Source organism: Pan paniscus, chromosome 3 (genome assembly GCF_029289425.2).
Source record: "Pan paniscus chromosome 3, NHGRI_mPanPan1-v2.0_pri, whole genome shotgun sequence".
Taxonomy (NCBI): domain Eukaryota; kingdom Metazoa; phylum Chordata; class Mammalia; order Primates; family Hominidae; genus Pan; species Pan paniscus.
In genome coordinates, this window is record NC_073252.2 from 62,034,956 (window position 1) to 62,048,406 (window position 13,451).

General features: G+C 36.6%; 1 protein-coding gene and 1 long non-coding RNA gene across 3 annotated transcripts in view; one reads left to right on the plus strand and one right to left on the minus strand.

Annotated features, from left to right (window-relative positions):
- The window catches only part of LOC117979984 (uncharacterized), a 377,942-nt gene that overhangs the window by 219,053 nt on the left and 145,438 nt on the right, over positions 1–13,451 (minus strand). The gene's annotated exons all lie outside the window — the stretch shown is intronic.
- TMPRSS11D (transmembrane serine protease 11D) overlaps positions 1–13,451 on the plus strand; it is a 63,122-nt gene that overhangs the window by 25,006 nt on the left and 24,665 nt on the right. For both annotated transcript variants that reach the window (XM_057302092.2, XM_034958715.3), the window contains one exon: positions 4,804–4,922. In XM_057302092.2, coding sequence (XP_057158075.1) covers positions 4,804–4,922 — 119 coding nt within the window. The remainder of the gene's footprint in view (positions 1–4,803; positions 4,923–13,451) is intronic.

Sequence of the window (13,451 nt, forward strand, 5' to 3'; positions counted from 1 at the left end):
GGGGTAAAGTCAAACTTTTTAAAACATTATGTTCTTTAGTTATTTGTCTCTTTTGTTTTGTTTAATTTTTTATTATTATATCACTAAAAATAGACAATGTGGACAAGAAAAAATAATGTAAAGAATACACATATCGTGCTCATTCATAAACAACTTTCCTTAAAAATCTCTGTGAAGGCTCTTTCAGATGCTTTAACATAGATATGTAAAATGTGTCAAATTTTACTAAATAATATCATATATTAGAATTTTTTTCACTTAAAATACACTTTGAGGTTATTTTTATTTCAAATATAATTCTATTAAATCACTTAAATCATGTGTATGGGTGTGCAGGTGTGTACATGGGTATGTGTGAGTGTTAAGAGAAAAAGAGAAAGAATATAACTTATAGTATGTCCAATTGTAAACAGGCAAAAATGCTTAACTATGCAAAGATTGAAATACTTCCAATGGTGCAATAAAATTACCAACATTAGAAATACCAATAATGATACACAATCATTTCAGCCAATCAAATGTAAAGGTTATGGCTAAATTTTTGCTTTTGACTGCATTTTGCTATCAAATCACCTGGAGTCACCTACCCTTAAGGTGAACTACAGAGGTAGAAAAAAGAGACATGGAGTTTCAGGTTAAATTAATGAATTTTCACACTTAATGACACGGCATTGTCATGCTTAAAGAGTAGGCCCCTTGGTAAGTCATCTGCAAACTGTGTTCCAGTGATCACTTATGGCCCCCAAATGACTTGATCTTCCACTACAAACAACCACCCTTCCCCCAGGATCTCCAACTCTTGCCCCTTACCAAGGTATTTGTCTGCGTAAGTAATGCATATGAACGATCAAAAGAAAGTAGACGTTTTTATTCTAGACAGATTCCATTAGGTTATGTACATCTTCATAGTATTTCTGAGTTGTGTACAGATATGTTTCAGAGACTTTTATCTCCTTCACACAGCTGAATAGGTCCTCTGGAAGACCCCTGTTGTTATTGTTGTTGTTTTTGTTGTTTTAATGAAACATAATATCTTACATATTTCTGGAATACATGTGATATTTTGTTACATGTATACAATGTGTAATGATCAAGCCAGGGTATTTGAGGTATACAGCCCTTTGAGTATTTATCATTTCTATGTATTAGAACAACTCAAGTCCTCTTTTCTAGCTACTTTGAAATACATAATACATTGTTGTTAACTTCACTCTGCTCTGCTATTAAACAATAAAACTTATACCATTTATCTAACTATATGTTTATATCTGTTAGCCAACCTCTCTTCAATCCCCCTCACACCCCTCCATCCTTCCCAGTCTCTAGTATCTGTCATTCTACTCTCTACATTGATGAGATCAACTTTTTAAGCTCCCACATATGAGTTAGAACATACTTGTCTTTCTTCTTTACTCTTTTTTTAGTAGTAGAGATGGGGTCTCACTTTGTTGCCCAGGCCGGTCTCAAATTCCTGGCTTCAAGTGATCTTCCCAGCTCTGCCTCCCCAAGTACTGGGATTACAGGCATGAGCCACCATGCCTGGCTAATTTTGTCTTTCTGTGCTTGGCTTATTTCATTTAACACAATGACCTCCAATTCCATCCATGTTGCTGCAGATGACAAGATTTCATTCTTTTTATGGCCAAATAGTATTCCATTGTGTGTGTGTGTGTGTATATATATATATATATATATATATATATATATATATATATATACCATATATTCTTTATCCGTTCATTTGTTGATGGACACATAGGTTGATTCCACATCTTGGCTATTGTGAACAGTGCTGCGATAAACACCCAAGTACAAATATCTCTTTGACATGGTGATTTCTTTTCCTTTGGATAAATATCCAGTAGTGGGATTGCTGGATCATATAGTAGTTCTATTTTAGTTTTATGAGAAATCTCAATACCGTTTTCCATAATGGCTGCACTAGTTTACATTTCCACCAACAGTGTATAAGAATTCTCTTCTCTCTGCACTCTCACCAGCATCTGTTATTTTCTGTCTTTTTGGTAATAGAAATCTTAACTGAGGTGAGATGATATCTCATTGTGGGTTTGATTTGCGTTTCTCTGATGATTAGTAATGTTGAGCATTTTTTCATGTACCTGTTGATGATTTGTATGTCTTATTTTGAGAACTGTTCGCTCATGTTCTTTGCCCACTCCTTAATGGAATTTTTATTTTTTTTTTAGTGTTGAGTTGTTTGAGTCCTTGTATATTCTGGATATTAGTCTCTTGTCAGATGAACAGTTGGCAAATGTTTTTTCCCATTCAATAGGTTGTCTTTCCATTCTGTTGGTTGTTTCCTTTGCTGTGCAGAAGCTTTTTAGTTTAATTAATTCCCATTTGTCTATTTTTGGTTTTGTTGTCTGTACTTTTCAGGTCATAGTGATAAATTATTTCCCTAGACTAAAGACATGAAGTATTTCCCCTATGTTTTCTTTTAATAGTTCCCATAGCTTTAAGTCTTACATTTAAGTCTTTAATACATCTTGGGTTGATTTGTGTATATAGTGAGAGATAAGGGTCCAGTTTCATTCTTCTGCAAATGGATATCCAATTTTCCTAGTACTATTTATTGAAAAGAGTGTGCTTTCCCCATTGTTTGTTCTTAACACTTTTGTTGAAATTCAGTTGGCTGTAGGTGAATTTCTTTCTGGGCTCTCTATTCTATTTCATTGGTCTATGTGTCTGTTTTTATACCAATATCATTCTGTTTTGGCTACTATAGCCTTGGAGTATAGTTTGATGTCAGGTGGTGTGATGTCTTCAAATTTGTTCTTTCTGCTCAGGTGTGATTCGACTATCTGGGCTCTTTGTTTCATACAAATTTTAGGATGGCTTTTTCTATTTCTGTGAAAAGTGATGTTGGTATTTTGATAGGGATTGCATTGAATCTATAGATTGCTTTGAAGAGTATAGTATTTAAATGGTATCAGTTCTTTCAATCCATGAGCAAGGAATGTCTTTCCATTTGTTTGTGCCCTCTTCCATTTCTTTCATCAGTGTTTTGCAGTTGTCCTTGTAGAAGATGGAATTACCTTCTTGATTTTTTTCTCAGCTATTTCATTGTTGGTGTATAGAAATGCTATAGATTTTTGTATGTTGAGTTTGTATCCTGCAACTTTATTGAAATTATATATCAGATCTAAGAGTTTTTTGGTGGAGTCTTTAGGTTTTTTTGGGTATAAAATTATGTAATCTGCAAAAGGGACAATTTGAATATGTAACTTCTTTTCCAATTTGAATGCATTTTTATTTATTTCTCTAACCTGATTGCTCTGGTTAGGACTTCCAGTACTATGTTGAATAGGAGTGATGAAAGTGGACATCCTTGTCTTGTTCCAGTTCTTAGAGGAAAGGCTTTCAGCTTTTCCCCATTTGGTAAAATGTTAGCTGTGGGTTGGTCAGCCTTTATGTTGTTGAGGTATGTCCCTTGTAAGCCTAGTTTGTTGAGAGTTCTTGTTATGATGGGATATGGAATCTATTGAACATCTATTGAGATGATCATATGGTTTTTGTCTTCATTCTGTTCATGTGATGTATTAAGTTTATTGATTTGCATATGTTGAATCATTCTTGCATCTCTGGGATAAATCCCAGTTGATTGTGGTATATTATCTTTTTGATATGCTGTTGGATTCAGTTTGACAGTATTTTGTTGAGGATTTTTGCCTCTGTGTTCATCAGTAATATTGGCCTATTTTTTTTTTTTTTTGAGACAGTCTTGCTCTGTCACCCAGGCTGGAACACAGTGGTATGATCTTGGCTCAATTTAACCTCTGCCTCCCGGGTTCAAGCAATTCTCCTGCCTCAGCCTCCCAAGTAGCTGAGATTACAGGCGCCTGCCACCACACCTGGCTAATTTTTGTATATTTAGTAGAGACAGGGTTTCACCATGTTGGCCAGGTTGGTCTCGAACTCCGGACCTCGTGATCCACCCACCTTGGCCTCCCAAAGTGCTGGGATTACAGGCATGAGCCACTGCACCCGGCCTGTAGTATTTTTTTTTAATTGTGTCCTTGTCTGGTTTTCTATCAGAATAATACTGGCTTCATAGAATGAGTTGGGGAGAACTCCCTCCTGTTTGATGTTTTTGAATAGTTTGAGGAGAATTGATGTTAGTTCTTCTTTTAAGGTTTGGTAGAATAGCAATAAAGCCATCGGTCCTGGACATTTATTTATTAGGAGATATTTTACTACTGATTCAATCTTATTACTTGTTATTGGTCTGTCAAGTTTTTTATTTTGCAAGGTGCCTTTTGATGAAAATAATTTACATTGGATTACTAGATTAGATATCTTGTCAGATGACTTACTTTCTAGATTACTCCAGAAAAACTAATGGTGAATTACTAACTCCTCAATAAAGAATATTATTTGAAATAATTTTTGAAATTTCATAATTACTTTGGGTTCTTTCTTAATGATAAATAAATAATAGTATATTACAAACATACATTAACATTTCCTGAATGAATACACCACAAATCTCCCTTAAAATGTAGCAAGAATAAAAATTATACTATTTCTGACAATTTTTAATTTCTCAAATAAAAATACCACTCTGATTTTTAAACATCTACACCACTCTGGCTTTGCCAATCTTTTTAAAAATTGAAAAGATAATAATTTTATCATAATTACACTGAAGCATAGAACTTTTTCTTTCTTTCAAGGAAAGTAAATTTTTGAAATTCTATAATATAACCTCCCATAATCCTGAATAAATTAAAGGTTCAACAACTTAGTAAAGTAAGACTGACCTTCCCTTTTATTTTTTTTCAGATCAAAAATCTTACTTTTATAGGAGCAGTTTTCAACTCCTAAATGTTGAATATAATAGTCAGTTAAATTCACCAGCTACACAGGAATACAGGACTTTGAGTGGAAGAATTGAATCTCTGGTAAGTTAATATTTGTCTTTGCTCTTTATTCCATTATAAAATGAATATGATAATAAACCTAATGTTTTGTAATATATTTTCAGTTGCTAAGTGCTCTACATATTTTCCTTCCTTGAATGGTGAAACATGTGTTTCTCTCTGCTTTTATCCAGTTAGTTTACTCATATACTGGTTCTTATTCACATCTTTGTCATGAGTAAAAAGTGTTAGAAAGGCCACGAGTAAATATGCATTTTATTTGTTTATGAATTCAAATACTAAAAGTTTTTTATTTGTTTAATTAAGCATTGACATTGTCTTTTTAAATTCTTTTCATTTTACCTTCTTCCCTCTTCCTTATCCAACTAAAGACGCAAAGCAGGAGGTGTTAAAAAACAGGTTTACCATATCAGCAGTAACATAGTTTGGACAACATTACACTTTGGTTCAATGATAGACATAGAAGTTTGAACAGAAATATGCAAAGCAAGTTTGAGCTCTAACTTGAAGAGAGCCTCTGGGTGCCTGCCAGGAAACCTCACGAGTGAACACTTAACATTCATGTGTCACCACAAACCAGGGGCTGCCCTTTAGCTTTGACCAGTCTCAGTGTCACTCACTTACCCTTACCTTTTCAAAAAAAAGTCCTAAGAATATAAAGTAATTCAATGGTTCTACAATTTTAGCATGTAACTGAGTCACCTGGCAGGGTTGCTTTGGTGAGCTCAAGATAAAATTTTATCAGCATTTCTACATTTTCTGGAATATTCCTTAATCCAGGCTTTTAATCCCTTGGTGCTTTTCTGAACCACTGCAATGAGCTTCTAACTGTTCTCACTGTGTGCAGGCTCTTTTCCTTCTAATCTAATTTACACACTTCTGAACACAAATCTCTCACAGCCTGTTTCCTTCATGTTACCTCCAGCTCAAGACTTTTTGCCTACAAAATAAAATTCAACCTTGTTAGCTAAGCACCTTCTCATGTCTGTGCTTTGGCTCATATTTCAGCCATCGTGTGCCCCACTTATTCTTATAGCCAACCTGAAAAGCCATCTTTTATAAGAAACTACCTCTGCTCTCCATGATTGGATATAATTAATCCTCCTTCCCCATCACCTCACCACAAAATCGTATCTGTGTTGATCTCATGCCACATACCTGTATGTATTTTATATTATAAATATTTGTAGACTTGTTTAATTTGCCATGTTAGACTAAGTTCCATGAAGACAGCTCCATATCCATTCCATTTTTGTATATCCACAACATTTGGTCGGGTTGATGCTTAATAAATGTTTATTGAAGGAATAGGAGTCTCCCACTTCTGACATAATGAACTTATTTCCCCCAGTGTTAACCCTACATCTGGTTCCTGTCCAAGAGTCTCTTCCCAAATCATTCTGATTCAACTGTTCATTCTGATCTCATTAAACATTTAAATGATATATCTAACTTCGCTTGCTTTATTCTATGCTCATCCTGCAGTCTTCTCATAACTTGGTTTCAATGATGCTTGCTTCTAGAGAAAAAAAATGTATTAAATAAGCTTATGATTCAGTCCTCCAGCTGTGATGGTTCTCACTGAAGATTAGCTCAGTGGTTTTCGAAGTATGGTCTCTAGCATAACCTAGAAACTTGTTAGAAATGCAAATTCTTGGGCTCACCAAGACATACTAAATAAAAAATTCTGACATTGGGGCCTAGAAATCTGTGTTTTAACAAGGCTGCCAGTGCAGCCTGGTCCCTTTGCTTCTCAGAGCCCCACTCAAAGCTTTCAGCGCTCATCTCCCACCAATGACAGGGTCCTCTATGGAAACCGGCAGGAGAGTTTCCAACTCTAACTACGTTTTAGAGTTTGCTTCCTAGGGCTATCCAGGCACCAAGTATCACAGTTTAGTTTCCCAGGGAAGCAGCCTCTGAGACTTGCATGCAGGGAGTGTCTCTGGGGTGCTCTCAACCAACATCTTCAGGAAGAGAAGGAAGCAGCATTGGGCAGAGGCATAGTCAAACTACAGTGCTGTTGGCACAGAAGACTGAAGGGAGTCAGAGCCGGGGGGTAGAGGTGGGCCCTTAGCATCCATCCTTCACCATTAGGTGTGAGTTGCCCCACCTCCTTGATGGTGTAACCTCAGTCCCAAGGTGGGTGGGAGTGCAGCAGAGCAGCCCCTACAAGGGCCAAACCAGAGATACACCAGGTGCCAGAAGTGCTGCCAGGGAATAGAGAGGAAAGGATGGGCTTAAGGTAGGATCCACAGAACTTGGCAATGGATTAGAAGACAGGATGAGAAGTGACAGGTTAACACTAACACAGAAATGTCTAACTTTGGTAGATAATGGTGCCATTGGCTAGAAAAGGAAACCGAATGAAAGTATGTTGTTCAGGGAGACAAAAGTTCACTGTGGACATCTCAGCAGAGTGATTCAGTGGGGAAAGGAATGGATGCCCAGACCACCTCAGAGGAAGACCTAAGCTGGAGCCAGCAATAAAGATACAAGATGAACAATCCCTAACGAACTGCTCCTCAGCCATGCTCCCCAGACACACTGCTTCAGATTTATAGTCCGGGTGAGGCTAGGAGGTGCGCCTCCCTCAGTGGAGGACAGCAAAGCACCAGTGGCTCCAGGGAGTTAAAATCTTTTGATATTTTTTGTTCTAGCATCTGTCTGCAGAGCTGTCTCTCAGCCATTGCTTGCCTTTACACAGGAGTGCAGTCCGAAATTGGGAGATGAGTGAAATTTATTATGCCTAGAGATCTGGATCCCCAGTTGTTTGGGAGTATATTTTCTGAACCACTTGTTCGTTTAAGTAATGCAGATTTATTGATGCCACTTCTCTTGAATCCGTGACTCTGGACCCACCATCTAAGTGAATGTGCAGAGGGAACGGAATGGCTGCAATAGATAGATCTCCATTAAAACCAGTGCATCCTCCCAGACACATACAGTAGTAGGGAAGTGAGTCAATGTCAGGACAGCACCAGCTCCCGCTTCGGTACATTTCCAAAGTTCTCAGTCTGTGTACAAAGGTTTGCTCTGGGGCAGCAGAAATAGCCCTGGGCAGGTAGTCAAAGGCCTGGTTTGATTTCCTCCACTTCCAGGCAAGTCACTCGAAGGCTCACAGGCTTTTTCCTCACCTGCCACATGGGTCCAGTGAGATCTACTGAGCTGTAAATAATGAAATGAGTGTGTGTGCAGTCATCTATAAGTTGTAAAGTACTAGAAAATGGTGAAACTTTGGGATTTGGGCTATTTAAGGCTGAATGCTAAAAATGTCAGGCATTGTGGAGAAAGGAATTTAAATATAAGATTGATTGGGATTTAAAGACAAATGAAGGCACACACGCAAGTGCACACACACACTGACACTGCACAGCTCCCGTTGGAGGCATATCCCGACCATGCAGACCTGGGGCTCTGCCTGTCCAAGTGCACTCCTTTACTACAGAAACCCTCCTTCTCTTTTGGGGCTGTCACCCCACCAGAGCTGGCACCGAGCCCTTGCTGCTGCGCTTCCCTGGGGTGTCAGCTTTTGACAGGGTGTTTCCTCCCTCTGCAGGAGCCTTAACATCCCTGGGACTTCCTTCCCCCCACCCACCCCCAGCAGTTTTATCTCTTCCTAACTCGGGACCCTTTTTTTCCCACACAAAGTTTATTGTCAGTTGCTGTTTTCATCTGTTTGAGCTGCTGCAACAAAATACCATAGACTGGGTGGCATATGCACGACAAAAATTTATTTCTCACAGGAGAAGTCAAAGATTAATGCACCAGCAGATCTGGTGTCTGAGGGGCCACCTTCTGGTTTGTAGATGATGCTTTCTAGTTGAAACACCTATTTAACACACTATTAAACACTAAGTGTGTTAAATAGTGCAGTTGATGTATTTGTCATGTCACCTTTATCATACACTAAATCCTTCTTTGTCTTTTTTTCTGTACTCTAATCTCTTTCTGTAAGTAATCTTTGCTTGCAGCAGTAGGATATTTAGAGTACTGTGGCTTGACAATATATTTAGTATTTCAAGATTTCCATGAAATTCTTCTGATGTATGAGTTCCCTAGTTAATCTTACATATGTATCCCTTTGTAAAAACACTTTGAACATTTAAAATGATACATGAATAGTACTCTAATACAATGCCATAAAAATTATAAATCATTTGTATAGACTGGTAAGTAAAGATTGTGAGATTAAGAAACGCATCAAAGGCCATTGAGCTGGAAAGTGGTATAATGAGAATTCAAACCAGGGTCTCTTGACTCAAAATCTAAGGATCATATCATTTCTCATGATAATATGAGTATTATTGTTATCTCTATCCCATAGACAAAGTGTTAACACTGAATGAGCAGTGAAATAGTCTCAGAATTTTTTATTTTATTTAGCAATTCACTTGTCATTTCTGGTCCTCAGTTTATTCATGAGTAAAATAAAATAGTTGGACTAGATAATTTGTATAGTACATTCTTACACAAAAAATCTATGATTTTGTTATTTTAATGTGATATACTCATGGCACTCATTCACCTCATTTTCCCAGCCTGCCTCACTGGTCATTACTTCTCTGTGTTCTTTACAGGCTCCCCCTCCTCTACACTGCCATTAAATGTTGAAACACCTCAAAGCTTTACTTATGTCCACCTCTCCTCTGACACTATCATTCTGTCGAGATGATCCCATACATACATGCCCATTACTTCAACCTGTATTTATACGCCAATGATTCACTATATTTCCAGCCTAGACATTCTTTTGCACTCTAGTTACCAGCTTGATATCCTTACATGGCTGTTTCAAAACAACTCAGATATATTATCTCTCAAAATCAAACTCATGATGTCCCCACACCATCCTAGCTTTCCACCAACAATACCTATCCCTATTAATAGCAATACCATTTATTCAGTTATCCAAATCAAAAACCTAGAATTCATCCTTAAAATTCTACTATCATTCCAAATATCCTATCCATCAGCAGCCACTGTATTCTTAATCCCCTGTATTTCCTTCAAATCCATTCAACTCTCTCCATATCCATTGCTGCATGACTATCCAAGCCATTGCCTCTACCCTAGGGTACCAAAATAGCAACAAACCTAATCTGTTCATTTGCATTATTTTTTCTCCAAAACTGATTATCTATATGTAGCAAGACAGATTGTTCTCAAATTTCAAATCCCACTATATTATCCTCTTGCTTAAAACACTTCCATGGTTTCCCATTGTTTATGATAAAACCAAATGCTTCAAGTTCGAAGACCGGCATGATCGGGAATTTCCTGTCACCCTAGCCTACTTGCTCTCCATGGTACAGTTGCACTGGCTTTCTTTCATTCCTTAAGTACAACGTGTTTCCTCCCACCTCAGGACTGTGCATGTGCCATTCATTCGGCTGAGGAGCCTTTTTCCTTCCACTTCAATCAGCTAAGTCTGATTCTTCCTGAAAATCTCAGCTCAATAAGCATTTCCTCTAAGAAATGTCTCTAATATCATTAATTGGCTCAGGTCCCTCTACTGTATTGCTGCACTTTTCACAGTTATAATTTTACTTAATTATGAATGATTATTTGATTAGGTCTATTTCCATCCATTAGACATAAGCTTCATGATGGCCAGATTACTGTTTTCTATCCATCATTGTATTCCAATACCTGACAGAACGGGGGCGGGAGGTGGTGGCACACAAGAGATGCTCAAAAACAATTGTTGAATAAGTAAATGAATGAGGTCATTTAGAAATAACGAAAGTACCTGTTTGCAAAGTACATGTATCAAAACTATGAATGCATTCTACTTACATGGTTTTCTCCAAATAAAACAAAAGACTTCAATCAGGATTAATACCTGGGATAAACTGAGTCATTAAATCTCTCCTTTGCCATCAGGAGTGACATTGCAACAAATGTCTGCAAACAACAAATACTTTTTTCCCAAAATATATTGAATGGCATTTCCATAAACAAACTAGAACATGGGAGGAGAAAGAAAGCAATATTAATTTAAAATTAATCTTATCACATAACTTATACCATCAGGGATTTCGGGTAAAATTCCTTTCAGGCACATCCATTTAACAAGAATTGATTGTTACTGAAAGCCTAGAAGAGAATTTGGCACATACTTGGTGTTCAAATATTTGTTGACTGAGTGAATAAATGATGCAAGTGTCTAAGAAACACAAAATAAAGACATGATTACAGTCACGGTGGAGTTCACAGTCATCTCCAAAATGAGGATATGCATCCCAGGGACGACCAACAATTCATTGGAGTGCTGAAATAAAATACTCAAAGGTCATTTTACATGTATTTTTTCTCTAAATTACTTTTCTTAAGACACAGAAAACAAAAAAAGAAACTTAGCTTTGTTACTTTCTAACAAATAGTTAAATCATTAAACAGGATTGACACTAGCATCCTTGTTTGGTCTTATGCCTTAGGGGAACATGAAATGTGTGAAGACATTCTGAGATCTGAGGGAAGGGTAGACAGTAACACAGTGGGACTGACCAGGCTTCAGCACACCTTTACCTGCTCTCAGCAGATTTCAGTGATGAGCAGTTTACAACTAGATTGAAAGATTATATTATCTAGTTCTAAAAGAAAACTAAGCCTCCCAAAAGCAACAAGGGAACTGAGAGGAATCCTGCAAAACAAAAACAAATTTTAAAACTTGCACTTTGTAATAACCCTAATATGTAATCACAGTAATGAACAGTAAGATAATGACAGAACTGACATATTTCCTTATCTATTAAAGCCATATTAACAGGTAAAGCAATGCCAGTCAGTGGTACACTTCTTAGAAGATATTTAATACATACTAGACACATACACACACACAACCTTTTCCTTCAAGGTGTATGTATCAGAAAATCACTTTTTAAGGCCGGATGCAGTGGCTCAGGCCTGTAATCCCAGCACTTTGGGAGGCCGAGGTGGGCGGATCATCTGAGGTCAGGAGTTCAAGACCAGCCTGCCCAACATGGCGAAACCCCATCTCTACAAAAATACAAAAATTAGCCAGGGATGATGGCGGATGCTTGTAGTCCCAGCTACTCAAGAGGCAGAGGCAGGAGAATCACTTGAACCTGGGAGGCAGAGGTTGCAGTGAGCCAAGATCACCCATTGCACTCCAGCCTGGGCAACAGAGTGAGACTCTGTCTCAAAAAAAAAAAAATCACTTTTTAGATAAAATTCATGCTATAGAGAGAAGACTATGAAAACATGTTTAGCAATGTGTCCATCATTAGGTGATTGAGTTTCCTTTTGTTTTGTTTTACTGAAAATCATATAAAGTATGTTATCTGTAAAAGTTCTCTGACATGCACACATAAAAATTTGGGAGAAAAGATTAACTATAATGTTTAATAGATTTTGTACACATTTCTTTAAAAATATATAAAACACAACACCTTTCAATTGGTTTGCAAGAATAACCAATTGACATCATGGAAAATGGAAATTCACTTGCTGAATTTTAACAAAAATTTGCATGATGAGTGAGACTGACAACTTAGTGTCATGATTTAATGAATTCTGCCAATGGTAAACTTCATGCACATGGGGCCAGGTAATTATGTGGAAACTTTTTCAATGCTTAAAGCCAAGTATTGAAATTAAACTTAGAATCAGACCTTTGAACCATTTTATGACAATGTTCAAAAATTATAAATTCTACCCACTTATATTATAATACTAAAAATATCATTACAAAAAAAAACCTGTGTTTATTTTATAACTCAGCCTTTTTAATTTCTAATTTCATAAATATATTATAATGGATATTGTTAGTAATGTAGTATTATTACATGTATATAATTTATAAGTAAATATACATGTTTTGGCTACTCATGCATAAAATGTTTCACCCATAGGAGCACATAATCAGAAATGTCTGGAGACCATTATAGTAATAGATAGATCATATTGCCACATATTTTATCTCCTCCTTGACAACTGAGCTTTCCAGATCTTCTGGTTAAACGAAAGAGAAAGTTGTAACAGAAGAGTGATTAAAATGACAAAAGCATTACTTCTATTACTTCTATTCTAATAATATGAACAAAGCTATAACTATCAAGTAATAATGCACTAAAGAAGGTGATTAATCTGATATATTCACAGGCAACTAATAACACCTTTCTATTGCAGCCATGAAAAATATGTGACAATTATAGATATCCTGTCTGCAGTGTTTCAACCTTTATGTGATCTGTTCTACTAACAGATTTAGTGATGTTCACTTTGTTAGAATTTTCTTACACACGCCATAACTTGCTTCAGTCTATTGATTATGAATATTATGGATATTAAGGATTCTAGACTATTCTAGATTTAAAAAATAATATTGTCACCTCAATCAGAAGGGAAATATTAAATAGTTCTCATTTTTTCAATGTTTACTCAGTTTTTGTCCAATGTAATGAAAGTGTCAGCAGTACAGGTTACAAAATAAAATGTGCATAAAAGTAAACTCATTTGAACAGGTTAATAATTGTAGAGGGAGGGAAAAGGCTAAAAGATTGAATGTAAAATTTATGAAAAGTAGAT